The 16183-nt window shown below is 31.4% G+C and overlaps 1 protein-coding gene across 5 annotated transcripts in view; it reads right to left on the reverse strand.

Annotated features, from left to right (window-relative positions):
• The window catches only part of LOC130891122 (uncharacterized), a 137558-nt gene that overhangs the window by 11287 nt on the left and 110088 nt on the right, over positions 1-16183 (reverse strand). For all 5 annotated transcript variants that reach the window (XM_057795689.1, XM_057795690.1, XM_057795688.1 and 2 more), the window contains 10 exons: positions 11587-11870; positions 7795-8115; positions 5592-5898; positions 5296-5528; positions 4967-5216; positions 4021-4289; positions 3370-3875; positions 2967-3312; positions 1046-1264; positions 655-990 (listed from right to left, as the gene is read on the reverse strand). In XM_057795689.1, coding sequence (XP_057651672.1) covers positions 655-990; positions 1046-1264; positions 2967-3312; positions 3370-3875; positions 4021-4289; positions 4967-5216; positions 5296-5528; positions 5592-5898; positions 7795-8115; positions 11587-11826 — 3027 coding nt within the window. In that variant the 5' untranslated portion in view covers positions 11827-11870. The remainder of the gene's footprint in view (positions 1-654; positions 991-1045; positions 1265-2966; positions 3313-3369; positions 3876-4020; positions 4290-4966; positions 5217-5295; positions 5529-5591; positions 5899-7794; positions 8116-11586; positions 11871-16183) is intronic.

Below are 16183 nucleotides of genomic sequence, written 5' to 3' on the forward strand. Positions count from 1 at the left end.
ATATACTTATTTTGATTGGTAGTAATGTCATTAATTATAATGAATTCCATATCTGTATAATAATTTTTGGACAGAATTCCAAAAGCTTAACTCCCAATTTTGCTGAAGTTTTAGATAAAATTTGTTATTTTTTAGAGAAGGAAATCCCTAAAAAGATTTTTACAAACAAAGCTTAGTTTGCCCATTAACTTTCTTCAAAATTATAACAATTTTATTAAATATTTATTATAGAGAAAAAAGTTTCAAACAAAAAATGAAACAAATTGACTAACTTAACTTAAACTTATCCGCTTTAAGTATGTGGTGGCTTTATAGAGACCGTGCGGCCACATGAGAGTGGCCGCGCCATTTTTAACCCAAACTACAATAAAAAATAACCAATTTATGCCCAAAACCCTTAAAATTAGACTAAATAATTGAACAAATTATATAAATTTTTCCAACTTAGACCTCTTTTATATAGTTTTGTTGATACATTATCTTTATTTTAGGTCTCTTTTAATCAAAATTTCGTGTGAAAACATAAAATCTTGACGTTTCAATATACTTCGGTCTTTATCGAAATATTTTGAATTATCTTGTTGTATATGTATTTATTTGAAAAGGAAATTACTTTACAAACAAATCCATATATTATATTCAATTTCTACGCACCGTTAATTTTTCGACGAATTTCTTTTGAAGAGAAGCACTGTTTATGAAGATTTCATACGGAATTTCCGTAATATTCATACTAAATTCAACATTATATGGTTTCTTCAGAGGAGGATACACCACAACCTCTAAACTATCAGTAGCAGGAAGGCCACCACTATCGACACAGACTAACTGATATTCACTTCTACCCGCTTTTCTAGGAATACCGAAAAATTCTCTGTTTTTACTGTCAAATTGAAGCCAATTGTCCGGTGGAATGGGTTGTCTCTCGCCGGTTAGAAGGGATATGTTCAACATTCTCGAATCCACATCTTCAGGATCATAGAATGTGTCCTAAAATAATTTATCTTCTTAAGAATCTATCCGACATGACGCTCTGTATACTTACGTCTTTAACTTTGAAAACAAGCAGTTCTCCAACTGTAGCATTCACCTTATCAACAGGATTCCTCAAAATTGGTGAAAAGTTTGTTGGAGGTGTAACAGGAATAAGGGGTTGTTCACATAATCCTAACTCTTTATATATAACTTTCTTAACGCGCAGTCCGGGAGATAAAGCAATGCTTAGTTCCCTTGAAGGATCTCCAACTTTATTTGCTGTTAATACCTAAAAAAAAATTAATAAATGTTCAGAAATTGAACAAGCCAGTACAAAATGTAAACAAACAAGAGCTGAAATAATCAAGAAATATCCATTCAATGATTATTTTTTAGCTATACTGTCTTGAATCTTCCAATACTTTTCAGAATTTCAAAATCTGGTAAAGCATATCAAAAATTTGTTTATTAGGTTGTATTTAAGGATGTATTAAGCACTCACGACAATCAAGACCACGATCTTTCCCGTTCCAATTAATTCAAAGCGTTATAATTATAAACTCAAGTGGAATAACGAGGCGTTTTGAGTGTTAAGATAAATATTAATCAATGGCAATACATAAAAAAAAGAAGCAAAAGCTTTGGAAAATTATGTTACAATTTGTTAAGTGGTTAACTAATTTACATTTAAGTAAAATCGAAGTTTCTTCTGCGGTTATAGAATAAATATTTGGTGGTGCGTCACAAAAATACATCAAAAGTACTCATAACATCCCATACTGCATAAAATGATGATATAGATTCTCATGATAGCAATTTACGTTGCTTGAGCTTTGCACATTCCACTAATTATTGTAACGTTGACTTCGACACCACATGACAAGGTTAGTCATGACGTCATAAGTGACGTTGTCGCCGCGTCCACGAACAATTCACCATAACTGTACATTAAAATTATATGTCTGTCAAGCTACAATCACTTCTTCAGTCAGTTTTCCATCTAATTCAGTACAAGAGTTGATAAAATTTTATTATGCTTGTGAATTTTCTTAGAATTAACATAAATCATTCTGACATCATCTTAACTTACTATATCTGTCTTCAATTGGAAAAGCAGGATTCAGGACGAACAGTTTAGTAGAGAAAAGCTATTGAATTGCAAGAACCACTGAAGTTATGGATATATTCTTTAAAGATACCCATTTTTTTAATAACTTGTTTGTTTCCTTTCATAAAAATGATGAGTGGAAAAATAAAATCATGAACTTTTTAAAAAAAAAAATGATCTTTCTTATACCCTGTATTATTGCGACATAACTATAGTCCTTGTACGAACACGGCATTTCGAATCAATAAAATCAAAGATTATAAACTCCGAATAAAATTTAAGTCAAAGGGAACACTGCAAACTGAAAAACAATGAAGTATGAATCAAATAATGAGTAACATACAAATTCAACCCCGAAAACTGTACAGAAACTCGTAAATTAGTATGTCCTACTTTCAAACAAACTTTGTTTACAATTGAATTCCCAGAGGTGAATAGATTTCTTGTGGATACACCATTTTAAAGGCGTATTCAAGATATAAAAAAAACTTAAAATCATCTTTCAAAAGCTTTACTTATGAATGAAATGTAAATATAATCAGATTAAATATTTTGAGGTTATATCAAACTTGGAAATTTTTAGCTTATTATATGTATATATGAAATAAATTTTATATCTTAATATAAATTGAGGTTTTGCTACTTTACAGGTATATTTAATACGTTTTACTACTGTGGTTTTGCTTGTGTGTTGGCATATTTAACAGGTTTTCTTACTTTGTAGGTATATTTAATAGGTTGTGCTACTGAGCAGGCATATTTACGAGGTTTTGCTATAGAACCAAGATGGATTATTATATAAATTTTGAATGTCTTCTTAGTGTATGAAATATAATATGAATTGCAATATTAACTGATCCTAATTATTTTCAATTCAACTCACCTGATAAAGTGATACAATTTCACTTCTCGGACAGTAATTGGTTGCAATAGAATCATTGGACCAAGTAAATACCACTGGTTCACTTGTATAATTAATCCTTCTGACTGTTATTTCCGTCATATTTGTATTATAAATTTTTCCTAATGCTCTCAGTACCTTCAGAGACCAGTCAACATAATGTTGGAATTCTTGATGTCGTTCAATACCTATTATTAAACTAAATTCGTGATTAACTACAAGTTCCAATTTATGTTGTTGAACGTGAATGATTAACATTTCTTGAGCGGATCCACCATCTTTATCGGTCGCTTTGATCCAGAAGAACCACTTGGAAACTTCCAATGGTCTGAAAATCGACAAAATAGTGAAATATTTTTATATAGAGTAAACTTTTTTTACTTACAATCCATAAAATTCTCTTCTAGTGGGGTTAAAATTCAACCAACTGTTATTGGTGATTGTATTATTATTAGAATCTAGCAACTGATATGTCAAATCGTATTCGTCTTCAAAATCTTTGAACGTATGTAGTGGCAACACGAATCTGAATATTTTTCCAGCAATAACCGACATAGGCTGAAGACGATTTTCTACAAAAGGATCAAAGTTTTCGTGGTACTCAATTTCCGTAACTTCTCTAATTGTAGTTGGTAATTTTTGTGTAGTTGAAGACTCTCGACGTGTTGTAGTTTCTACAAATGGTGTAGTGGATTCTTCCCCTTTTACAGTTGATGATGTTACTGCTACTGTTGTTACTGTGGAAGTTGTAAAAGTAGATGTAGTTTCTACACTCTTCTTCGGAATATTATAAATAGCTTGGTACGTCGTTGTTGGAACAGTGGTTTCCTCAGAAGTTGGTAGTACCTCAGATGTTGTTGGAGGTCTTTCAGTTTCTGTTGTAAATTCAATCTAAAATTAATGATAAAAATGAATTAAAATAAATATGTGCCTTACATTGAGTTGTTCTTGATAACATTCTCTAGTAAATCTTTACAAAAAAAAAATGAAATTCTTCTAGGTGTATACTGTGAATATGTTGCATATATTTAATTACCTCTAGCTCTCCTTCTTCAACGATTTGGAAAGTTGTTGGAGCTTCAGTAGTACTTGTTGTACTTGTAATGATAACAGTTGAAGGAACAGGTGTAGTAGTAGTGGTAGTAGTTGTACTAGTTGTAGTAGTACTAGGAACAGTACTTGATTCAGTTACTAGATCTGGTTCAATCTTAACAGTAGTTGGAGTTTTGATACTGCTTTCTTCAGTGGTTGTGCTTTCTGTATCTCCAACTACAGGAACAAATTTTTGTTTCTTTTTGGGAAACTCTGAAAGAGGATAGGAATTTTTATAAAATCTTGCAACCAAAAATATGAGCAAAGGGAAAAAGATAGAGGGGTTCGTTTTGTTCTTTGTACGTTATTCATGAGAGGGAAAGGATTCATCCGGTTCGACCCTTATATAGAAAATACTCCTCTTCAGCGCTTGAGTTGTGGGGGATGGTAGTGTGTTGTGCACCACAATATAATGAAAGACAAAGGAGAGAAGAAGAAAGCAGTTGCTGTATTATTGGCTATTCAGCTGGTGAACTAGGTTACATGAAAATCTTTGAAAACCTGCAACACCGACAAACAATGAGATGGGATGTGTAGAGGATATCACTTAATGGCGATAGGAGAAAAAACGGGGGATATTACACCAATGATATGAAAATACAGGAGCTTATACTATTTATTCCAAAGTAAATATCATGAAATTTTCTAATTAGAATTTTTCTATCCAGCTCTAGTTAAAACTTTTTAATTTAGAACATTCCTCAAATTTTTTATAGAATGTTCGATAGCTGCATAATTATATAGACCAAGGTCGAGATATAGAGTGAAGACGAATTTCCTCCTATTGAATAACCTTTATAGTTTCTTTACAATATGAAAAAGAGAAGGAGTTTATTTAGTGCTTGATGATAATAGCAATGAAACCTCAGTGTGTTACTATATACACATACCTGGTACAACAGTTGCACTTTCAATAGGATCCGGGAGGTCATCGTCCTCATCATCATATTCCCCATAATCATAGTTTTCTTCATAGTTCAATACATCGTCTGGTTTGGATTTAGATTGTCCAAAGTTCTGTGACGTACTGGTTGTAGATGTAGTGGTAGAAGAAGATATTTCAGTTTCAGATGGAAGAATTGTTACAGGAACAAATTCGTCAATATTAAAGTTTTTATTGGTTGTTTGATGGTGTATATTCTAAAAAATAAAGTTTCTTAAATGAATCATGAAACTATGATAGTGAAATTAGCATTTGATTAAATATAATCAAACTTACTGGTATGCTAGGATTGGGTTCACCATGATGATGCCTATGAGGATGAGTAGTAATTTCGGAAGATATAGTTGTACTAGCAGCTGTTGTTGAAGTTGTAGTCTTTTTGGGAGTTGGTAGAGTTATTGGAGTCGCTGCAGACGGAGGTACTTTTTCAACGTCTCCAAGTTCTTCATTATCATAAGAATCTTCGTAATCATCATAATATTCATCTTCATCATTATAGTCTCCGCTACCTATTTATCAAATATCGAAGAAAATATTATTATTCCACTGATTTTTTTCTCTAAGAAACTCACCATCATCTCCATAAAGAATATCAGATTCTCTTTTAGTTCTAACAACAGGTTTAGTTTCAGTCTTAACTCTCCAGCCTATTAAAGGTAAGCCTAATACTTCAGTAATGGTTCCATCTTTTGCTTGTTGCTTCAGTTGATGCACCATCGAAGTTGTAGAGAGCCACAGTCTTCCATCGCACCCTACTGCTACTTGTAGAAAAGATGCTACCTTGGAATTTCTTGATCGGATATTTCCCGGACCAGCCAGTACTACAGAACTATCTGTGATGTCATCTTTTTGTATTTGAGGTTTCAACATAAAGGCACGCTGAAAAGGAAAATGCGAGATGACACATAAATAACGATAAATGTACTGGATAGAGAAACAGAAAAAATAGATCATCCTAAACAATTATGTGAAAGAATAAATGAAACATAACTTTGTAATCCATAATTAACAACAAATAAGATTTTGATTACATTGTTTTCATTACATGAGATTAGAAAATAGATTAAAGTAAATCGAAAATATATCAAAAACTCGTCATTGAGGAAATACAAATTACCATTGTGTAGGACAGAACGCATAATTTCAACTTATAAATGTTTGTTCTCAGTTCTTCTTATCTAATTTGTTTCCTTCTTCTTGATGGTTGACATTCCCTAATTTATTTTCTCCAATATATTATGTGTTGAATGCATCTCTTCACAGAATTTCTTTTAAAATGATATCAACTTTTTCCAGGTAGAAAGATAAATCAAAATTTTTCATCAGACAATTTGTGAGATTAGAAATTGATTGCATTAAATGAAAACTAATGGGTTCAGATAACTCTCGATTATTTAATCACAGCTAGGTAATTAACTAATAAATTAGTCATGGACCACAAGATTCAAAATCAACTAATAAGTCCAAATACCTTAACCTCTTAATTATTGATACACAGGTAATTAACTACTGCTACTAATAAATTAGTTAATCATAATACTCAAAATCTACTAGTGGGTTCAGATAACTTAGTCTCTTGGTTATTAAAACACAGTTAGGTAATTAACTACTGCTACTAATGAATTAGTTAATCACAATATTCAGAATTAACTAGTAGATCCATAGAACTTAGCCTCTTGATTATTAAAACACAGTTAGGTAATTAACCATTGCTACTTATGAATTAGTTACTCAGAATATTCAGAATTAACTAGTAGGTTCATATAACTTAGCCTCTTGATGATTAAAACACAGTTAGGTAATTAACCACTGCTACTAATGAATTAGTTACTCAGAATATTCAGAATTAACTAGTAGGTTCATATAACTTAGTTTCTTGATTATTAAAACACAGTTAGGTAATTAACTACTGCTACTAATGAATTAGTTAATCACAATATTTAGAATCAACCAGTAGGTCCATATAACTTAGCCTCTTGATTATTAAAACACAGTTAGGTAATTAACCATTGCTACTTATGAATTAGTTACTCAGAATATTCAGAATTAACTAGTAGGTTCATATAACTTAGTTTCTTGATTATTAAAACACAGTTAGGTAATTAACTACTGCTACTAATGAATTAGTTAATCACAATATTTAGAATTAACCAGTAGGTCCATATAACTTAGCCTCTTGATTATTAAAACACAGTTAGGTAATTAACCATTGCTACTTATGAATTAGTTACTCAGAATATTCAGAATTAACTAGTAGGTTCATATAACTTAGTTTCTTGATTATTAAAACACAGTTAGGTAATTAACTACTGCTACTAATGAATTAGTTAATCACAATATTTAGAATTAACCAGTAGGTCCATATAACTTAGTTTCTTGATTATTAAAACACAGTTAAGTAATTAACTACTGCTACTAATGAATTAGTCACTAAGAATATTCAGAATTAACTAGTAGGTCCATATAACTTAGCCTCTTGATTATTAAAACACAGTTAGGTAATTAACCACTGCTACTAATGAATTAGTTACTCAGAATATTCAGAATTAACCAGTAGGTCCATATAACTTAGTTTCTTGATTAATAAAACACAGTTAGGTAATTAACTACTGCCACTAATGAATTAGTTAATCATAATATCCAAAATCAATAAGGGGTTTGTTTTCACACAAAGTTATTTTGTAAATTTCTTGAACTTAATACTAAACTAGTATAATATAAAAAGATTTTTTTTTTAACTAAAGAACTATTCGAAAAAATATTTTGACTACTCACATGTGGTAATCCGAAAAACTGGGCGATGTTATTAATGGCAATAACTCTTTGTTTCGGTTTGATTGCCTTAATATTTTTATCTATCAATAAAGTGAGAATCGTATTTTCTTCAGTCGATTTACATTTCTCAATTACTGTGGATTCTTCTGTAGATTCAATTACTTTAATTGAGATATCTTCTGTGCTGTTGAATTTTCCTAATGCTTTCACAGTAAGTGTTACTATTCCGATATCTTGAGTAAGCGGTACACCCCAAAATACTCCACCCCTTTTATCAAAAAGCAGCCAGGAGGGAAGAGCTTTTCCTGTGCGTCTCTTTGCCTAGAACATACATTTGGATTATTTAACCAATATTTACAAATGATTTTCAAAGTCTATTGAACAAGATTTGCACTCCAATGAAAAACTATAAGAAAATGATGTAATGGAACAGAATGACAGAAACGAAGTACACAGCTTTGTTAAACTAACGAACTATTCGTCAGAAGGAGACGGATCTTCATCTTTAATCGAAGACTTAGTATCAATATCAGTTTCAGATCCCTCATTGTATGGAAAAGCATCTTTTGGGGTTGATTGTGCAGGTTTGAAAACGTCAACCTCAGCCGAAGGTGCATTAACGTCAATCTCCAATAAGAACACTTTGAAGGGTCGTACCCACATTACCTTGGAAATGTTTGATACCAGTTTCCATTAGTGGAAATAATTTCTTGACCCTGGGAAGTTGCCAATCTAATCTTTCCATATTATCAGATACGGCCAAATAAAAGTGAATAACCTGCACTCGTCTAAATTTATCTGTTAAGTGAAGTGCACTACGTAGACAGGATTTAAATTTCCTTTTTATTTCCTTGGAATTTTTATTGTTATCCAACGTTTTACTACTCGTAGAATTTACAATCCCACATCTTGGAAACTGTGAAGACTTAAAAAAACATAAACATTGTAGTATGTTATATACTGATAGTAAAAAAATCTCGCAAACTCTAGAATGGTAGTTGGACGCCTTTCAATTTCCTTTTAGGAAATTTTACACTATCGTGTTCGGTACTAGCCGCAAATAAAAAGGAGCATCAATAGTTTTCAGCAGTAATGGCGGTAATAACAGTTTCTCGACATAGGATTTAATATGTTTCGCCGAGACAGTGCCCCTTCTGGAAAATAAAATTCCAGTTTATAAGACAACTTGAAGAAATACGAGATTATTATTCCAGGGGCTATGGATTTTTAGTAAGTACATTCATAAATCGAGTATATATTCAAATTCAATTGAAAAATTTTACATTCTCTGGAAATATGAAGAGTTTTAATCTGTTTGGAAAATACCGAATATTTATTTTAGTGTAACATACTTGAATAAATAATTTCTGCGGCGATGAAATGAGATGAGGTTTCTTCAACCAACAAGTGAATTACAAGAGCCATTCAGAAAAGAATGAATCGTGTATTTTAACTTAACTATTCTAGAAGTGTTATATAATACCTGGCCCAACAAAGAAAGCACAAATATTATCATTTTTCAACGTAATCTCCATAGTCATTAACTGCGGACATCACCTCTTCATTGTTGGAAAATCTTTGACCACCGAACCATTTTTTCAAATCTGGTAACAGAAAATAATCCTAGGCGGCTAAATCTGGCGAATTGGGTGCATGAGGTAACAATGCAAACTTTAATTCATTAACTTTGGCCATTGCTATTACAGATGTGAGAGCTGATGCATTGTCTTGATGAAACAACACTTTCTTCTTAGCCAAATGAGGCCGTTTTTGCATGATTTCTTCTTTCAAACGTTGGAGTAAATTCGCATAATACCCCCAGTAGATAGTTCTTCCTATTTCAAGATAGTCAATGAACATTTTTCCATGCGTATCCTGAACAACCGACGCCATGAACTTGCCTGCAGATGGAACGGTCTTTGCCTTCTTCGGAGCCGGTTCTTCCTTTACTGTATATTGTTTTGATAGTTATTTATTTCGGGTATGAAGTGATAGACCCACGTTTCATCCACGGTTATGCAACAGCGTGAATATTCGGTTTTATTTGTGAGAAACATCGTCAAGCTCCCGATGGAAACATCTTCATGACCCTCAACATTCTCATGTCCAAATTTTCAGTTAATATGCGGTAGCTCGCAGTCGACGATCATCCAGTACCGCTATATGGAGTTTCTCCAACATTTCTGGAGTCGACCATTGTGATGCTGGATTTGTATTGTTTCACATAACGATGAGGAATCTTTTTCATTATTACAAATTTACTGAAAACATTCACTATTGATGGCTGCCAAACCAATACCAAACAACGTGGCGTCTTCAAACTTGAAACAGGCCAGGTACTTGTGGGACCATCCTCATAGCAAAGGGCATTCAATAAAAATGGCAGGAGTATAATGGTCTGTTATTTAAAGGATTGTACATTGAAAAGAACTTCGTGGTGAGGTTTAGGTGTACACATTTACTGTTAAATTTGATGAAATAGTCCAATAAAACTATGATATAAATCGCCATCCAAAAGTCAAATCTGCATTTTGCAATTAAAGTTATTTTGGTATACATTTAAGTGATATATATTTGAACAGTGTTTTGAGGGGTAGGAAGTAATTAGAAAATGGTACAACAATTTTGAAAATATATAAAAAACGTAAAAAGACATGAAATGATCTAAACTAAAAATGTGAAAACTAAAATTTTCAATAACTTTTGACGTATTTGCGATCAAACATCGAAATGTATTGCTCCACACTATGACAAATTAAAAATTTAGGAGAGAATTGAAAAATGTCGATTTTCGAATTTTTTTAATTAACATCTACCCAGTGTAGCATATGACATCAGACATATGACATTAGACATATGACATCAGACATATGACATCAGACAGGTATTATTTCAAATAAATCTATATTTTGATGGGGATACAAATGTTTATTTCTTTGTAAAAATGTTAAGAAAATTTGGATGAAAGTTTTTAAAATTTGGATTGAATAAACGCGATTAAAAATTCCAAATATTCAAACTTTTAAATAAATTACATCTCAGAGAGCATTTCCACGCGATTTAAAATAAGAGGTGGGGTAATTTTTCAATTTTTTGGATATATCTCTTCGTCTTTTTCTCGGATTCTATTGCAAAAATGTCAAAAGTAAGATAGAAAGACGATAGAAATCTGAATCCCTATTTTATTTTAGAAAATAAATTCAAGCACCAGTCTAGAAACTCACCTCTACCTACATTAATTAATTTTACTCATTCAATAAAATATTTATAGGTATCTTTAAAACGGTATTGCAGTAATTTATGAAAGTATAAAGAACAGCATTAAAAATAAGCGAGAAAATCAACCATAGCTTTGTAATATACGAAAACGAACCGAAGTACTTGGAATTTGAAATGAATGAAGACTCGATCGTTTCTCTTCCGGTGTAAACTTTAATATTAATCTCATGGATGTATCTATTCGTCGGTGAAGACTAAAAAGTTTGTGAAAGCAATACAGGAAGAAAGCAACAATATTAAATCATATCACGAATTTACAAATACATATTAGGAAGAGCCTAATATGGTGTCTTTATTATTATTATTATACAGATCTAAAGTTAGACACCTTGATAGAAAGTGTATTAACTACCAAATAAAAACATCTACTCTATGAGTAGAAGTACAAAACATACTACTTTATCTTAAAATTAGAAATTCAGCATGAATTGCTTGTGATTTAGATTTGCGTGCGATAAAAAGCAAGTGATTGAGAATTGATGATTGATTTTCTAGGCAAAATTCTAATCTCACCTCAAAACTTGTTACTTCTCCTTTAAAATGTTCTTTAGGTACGACCAAATGGAAGGCTCTTCCAACTGGAGCTACCAAATCCTTTTCGTGCCATTTCACCAATTTTTCTCCCTCAAATTCCACTTCCAAATCTTCTACAACATCGAAAGCGAATTCTTCGCCATTGTCAGCGATCGTAGAAGTTATTATTGCAGCCGTAGTTGCCAGAAGAGAAGCAACTAGAAATGATCTTGAACACATAATGAGTGGGTGGTGTCTCGGCAAATGATCACGCTATCATTGCTCTGTAATAAAAAAACAATTGATAAGGCAAATTTAGTAAAGAAAAATTTCTTTTGGAGTTAGAAGTACTAATTTTATATATTGCGTTCTAAATACACAACTTTGGGTCCCTTTTTAGAGCATTACAGGTTGTTTGTCAAAAATAGCACGAACTATGTTGGATTCCAAGGCTTAGATTGTGCTGTTTATTAGAATAAGTTAGTAGCTCCACGTGACTTCACAGGAAATAATCAATTTTAAGTCTATTGACATCAATATCAACCTATCTCCAAAGTTTGTTTTCAGCTGCGGTAACTTGATTAAGCCACATCTTTCCCAGATCAATAGCGTCTCCAATTAAAAAAAATCATAGTGCTAGACCAAACAGTTCATGTTTATGTTTCCATCTGACGCATGTGGTGGCTCCAAATCCTGTAGCAGATGGATCTAGTATGGATTTGAACCAAGGAGCAATTTTCCATGCATTGCAAGGCGAAATCAAAAATTTTGGCAACGACAGATGGATATGTACATATCAAATAACTTTTTTTGGTTTAATTTATGTTCTTCATCGAGAACTTTGCAGTTGATTATTACGTAATAGAAATAAAATATATTTGAATTTTGAAATCACTTGATATTATACAATCCTTCAATTTATTTTGCTGAAATTGATGTCATTCGACAAGTTAATTGAATTTTGGTTTCTATGAACACTTAAAATAATAATTAAATATAAATATTTGAAGTTGGAATGCTCTTAAACATTTCACAGAATAATGAATCAGACGAGCATAAATGTTTTTCGCTCTGGATGTTTTTATCGATTCGGGTAAATTCACGTTTCTTTATTTATTTTTTCAATTACTTATATATTTTAAATTAATTTTCGATATTTTCTGTCGATATAAATAGCTCCTAGTTGTTTTTTTACTCTCTTCAACGACTGAGTTAGTATTCGGTTCGCTAATTTTGAACAAAGGAAGTTAATAAACGTTTTATATTTAAATGAATGTTCAGAAATTAATTTACCTTCGATTTTATAAGTGTTTCGTTTTACTGTAACAAAATGGAACCTTGTTTCCTCGAAAAAGTGTTCTGTTGGTTAAATAAGATCTTACACCATACAGTTACTTGTACAGATACTGATATTATTCTCCCCAGCAAAAGAAAACCATCTATTAGGATTAACGCCAACTAGTGGCGCTTTCTTAAAGTAGAGCGATTGAACATAATTTTTGGAAGGAAAAGCTGGACATCATTACTAGATTTTAAAGACTACAGTTATATTTGACGAGTTATAAAATATTTGTCATATCATTAAATTAGCATACTCCAACTCGTGATTTTAATAACCGCCCAAAAATTTTAATTTCTGTTGCAATATGCCAACTCGTGATCGTGGTTGTCATGAAGATTAGACCACTCGTAACGGAAGATTATGCACGGGATTTTAATTATGAAATGAAAACAAAATTTAAATACATATTTAGAATTGAAGAGAAAATATTTGACTTGTTCCAAGAACCATTGGAGATTTTGAGATTATTCAAAAATCAAAATAAACTTGTGCAGTGGTATTTCAGACTGATTCGTTTTCTGAATTTTAAATACTTTTTCTGAATTTACGATTTTCCAGTACGTTTTGTCTTATTTATCTCAATATTCTTTCAACTCGATTTACATTTAGTTTCCCCAACCATTTTGTTATTCTTAAATAGATTTTTTTGAATAATATCAAGTACGAAATGTGTTAATAATCATTGCATATTATAACTAGATGCTCTCCTTTATTTTACGGATATTTTACATATTTCTCTATGCAAAAGACAACCCACAAGATATTTAAAGAGATTAAATAATTTTAAACTTCGATTTCGTACTGTAGAAGCTGTAATAGTTGATGGTATTAAATCAAAAGGCTTATAGTACTTCCGTTGCAAATTAACATCAACTATGCACTAGACCTGACTTGCAAGTAAATGACTCCAGTTGCTGAAAGTAACCTTCCACAGAATTCATAAGTACATAAGCTGTCGTAGCAAGAAAACTTTTTAACGTATATGAGACACGTTATAAGAAACGTTTTATGTTTATTATCATCCAAATTAATATATCTGTGTGGTCCAATAAATAACTAGTTAAATGTTTTTTATTTGTATATGTTTACGAATAAAGGTGAACAAAACAATATATCCTATTTTATATGAAACGAAAATAATACGGTGAAACGTTTAAGACACTATGAAGAACGTGATAAGTATTAAAAAAAATAGTTACACACTAAAAAGAAATAGAAAAAGGAGATAAGAATCGAAACCAAACAGGAGGACAAGATAAATCAAGTTAACATGAAAGGTTTGTGAACGAAGCTATGGAAAACTTCTTCATGGAAATAGAATATGATAAGAGGAAAATTGGAGAATATGTGTAGTAAATAGAGAGAGAGAGAGAGAGAGAGAGAGGCAGAGAAATAATAATGGATGAAAGTTAAAGGATACATAAAGGAGAAAAGATAAGAAGACAATATGAAAAATCGCAATAATTGTAAATGCTAAAAAGTATGGATGTATAAACTATGAAGAAATATCGCGTGTTAAAATGTTAAAGTGTTAAAATAATTGTTAACACTGTAGAGAAAACGTTAGAGAAATATGGTAGCGAAATGTGGATACTTGCCAAAGTAGAGGGAAAGAAAATAACCAGAAGAAGGAGGAAAATTATGATTAAGAACTAATTACAGTAAGAAATTTGAAGAAACTCAACTGAGCAAAATAATGAGTTCAAAAAGGGTAGCTGTGGTACGTACAGAAACCAATATGGACATAAGAGAAACAGAACAAAACAAACACAATATAACATAAGAACTTATAGATTTATTTTTGAGAGAGGAATGCAGGACCGAAAGAAAAAGAAAGAAAGAAAAGAAGGCTAAAGATAAAGAAGTGGGAGGAAGTTACTGCCAAGATATGAGAATAAAAAGTCTAAGCAACATATGTCAATAATGATGAAGGTATATTCCATTTTGTTTTGAAATTAATTGCATCAATTAATGTCGATACGTATTATTTTTGTATTTTGTATTGGATCGTTTCAAATTTTTGAAAATATGGCAAATGCGCCGTCGCAGCCACCAGAATATATAACTGGAGTTAATGTGAACATTATATTTCTATATAAAAAATCGTATTTATTTGGTTTCATTATGTAAACTAAATTTATTGAGTCGTATTGTTATTTTATAAATAATCATATCACGGAATCAAAATATTTTGAAGTGTAAATATTTTTCCGAAAAATAAGTTAACGTCGGTTTGGAAAAGTCAATCAAAAACTAGATAAACCAAAAAACTCTATTTCGAGATATCGTTGAACTAAAAACCTAGTAAAATATCAAAAAGTTTACAAAATAATTTCGATTAACCTTAAAATGAGGATGACTCAGTTAGTTGAGACCTCAAATATATCAAAGGATCGTGTTGGGACATTTTCTGAATGAATATTTGCGAAAGCTCTGCTCATAAACGTGTAAAAACATCAAATCTTTTTAAACCGACTCAAAGGTCGTCTGACCAAAATATGGCATTATTTTTTTAAGATGCGCAAGATATAATATTAATCAACTTTCTTAAAAACAAAAACAGCAGTCCCATTTGTAGAAGAAAAATTTCTGTTTTATCAAAAATATGTCATAAATTAATGAAAAAACGCTCAATTTTGCTCCAATAAAGAGGTAATTGTAGAATCTAAGACCTATTTTGAGAACTTTCAGCTCAACTATTATGAGCAAATTGAATCAGTTTCCATTAAGCAGTATACGTGATATTTCATTATATCCTTTATACTATTCACACAAATGGAAAACGAAATCCAAGACTGAAAGCTCGTTTACCATTTAGTAACAACAATTCAAACAGTGCCCAAATTGAAAACGATTCCAAACAAATACATTTTATCTTTAACATCATCACATTCATTCTAATCTAAGATACTAACTGTAATTGTGATCAAATTGCTCAATATTGAGTTTACCTCTATTTATAAAACCGAGGGGCTTGGTTTTCATTATCTTTGTCCAATTTATTGAAAAATTTACGACGCCAACTGCAGTAAAATTTAATTTCTTGGCGTTTATCGCCGTCGATTCAGGAAATCGACAATTAACAGAACCCGTATCGAATCATACTTATTGTTGATACGTTCAATGTGGAATAAGTAATTGTCCCATAGGGAGTTATGGCGATTCTTAATTTTTCTAATGGTCATTGTGAGACGCCATTAAGTATTTCTTTATCTTTCTTTATAATAAAACGAGTATCCCAACTTTCAGTTAACG

The sequence above is a fragment of the Diorhabda carinulata genome, chromosome 3 (assembly GCF_026250575.1).
Source record: "Diorhabda carinulata isolate Delta chromosome 3, icDioCari1.1, whole genome shotgun sequence".
Classification (NCBI taxonomy): domain Eukaryota; kingdom Metazoa; phylum Arthropoda; class Insecta; order Coleoptera; family Chrysomelidae; genus Diorhabda; species Diorhabda carinulata.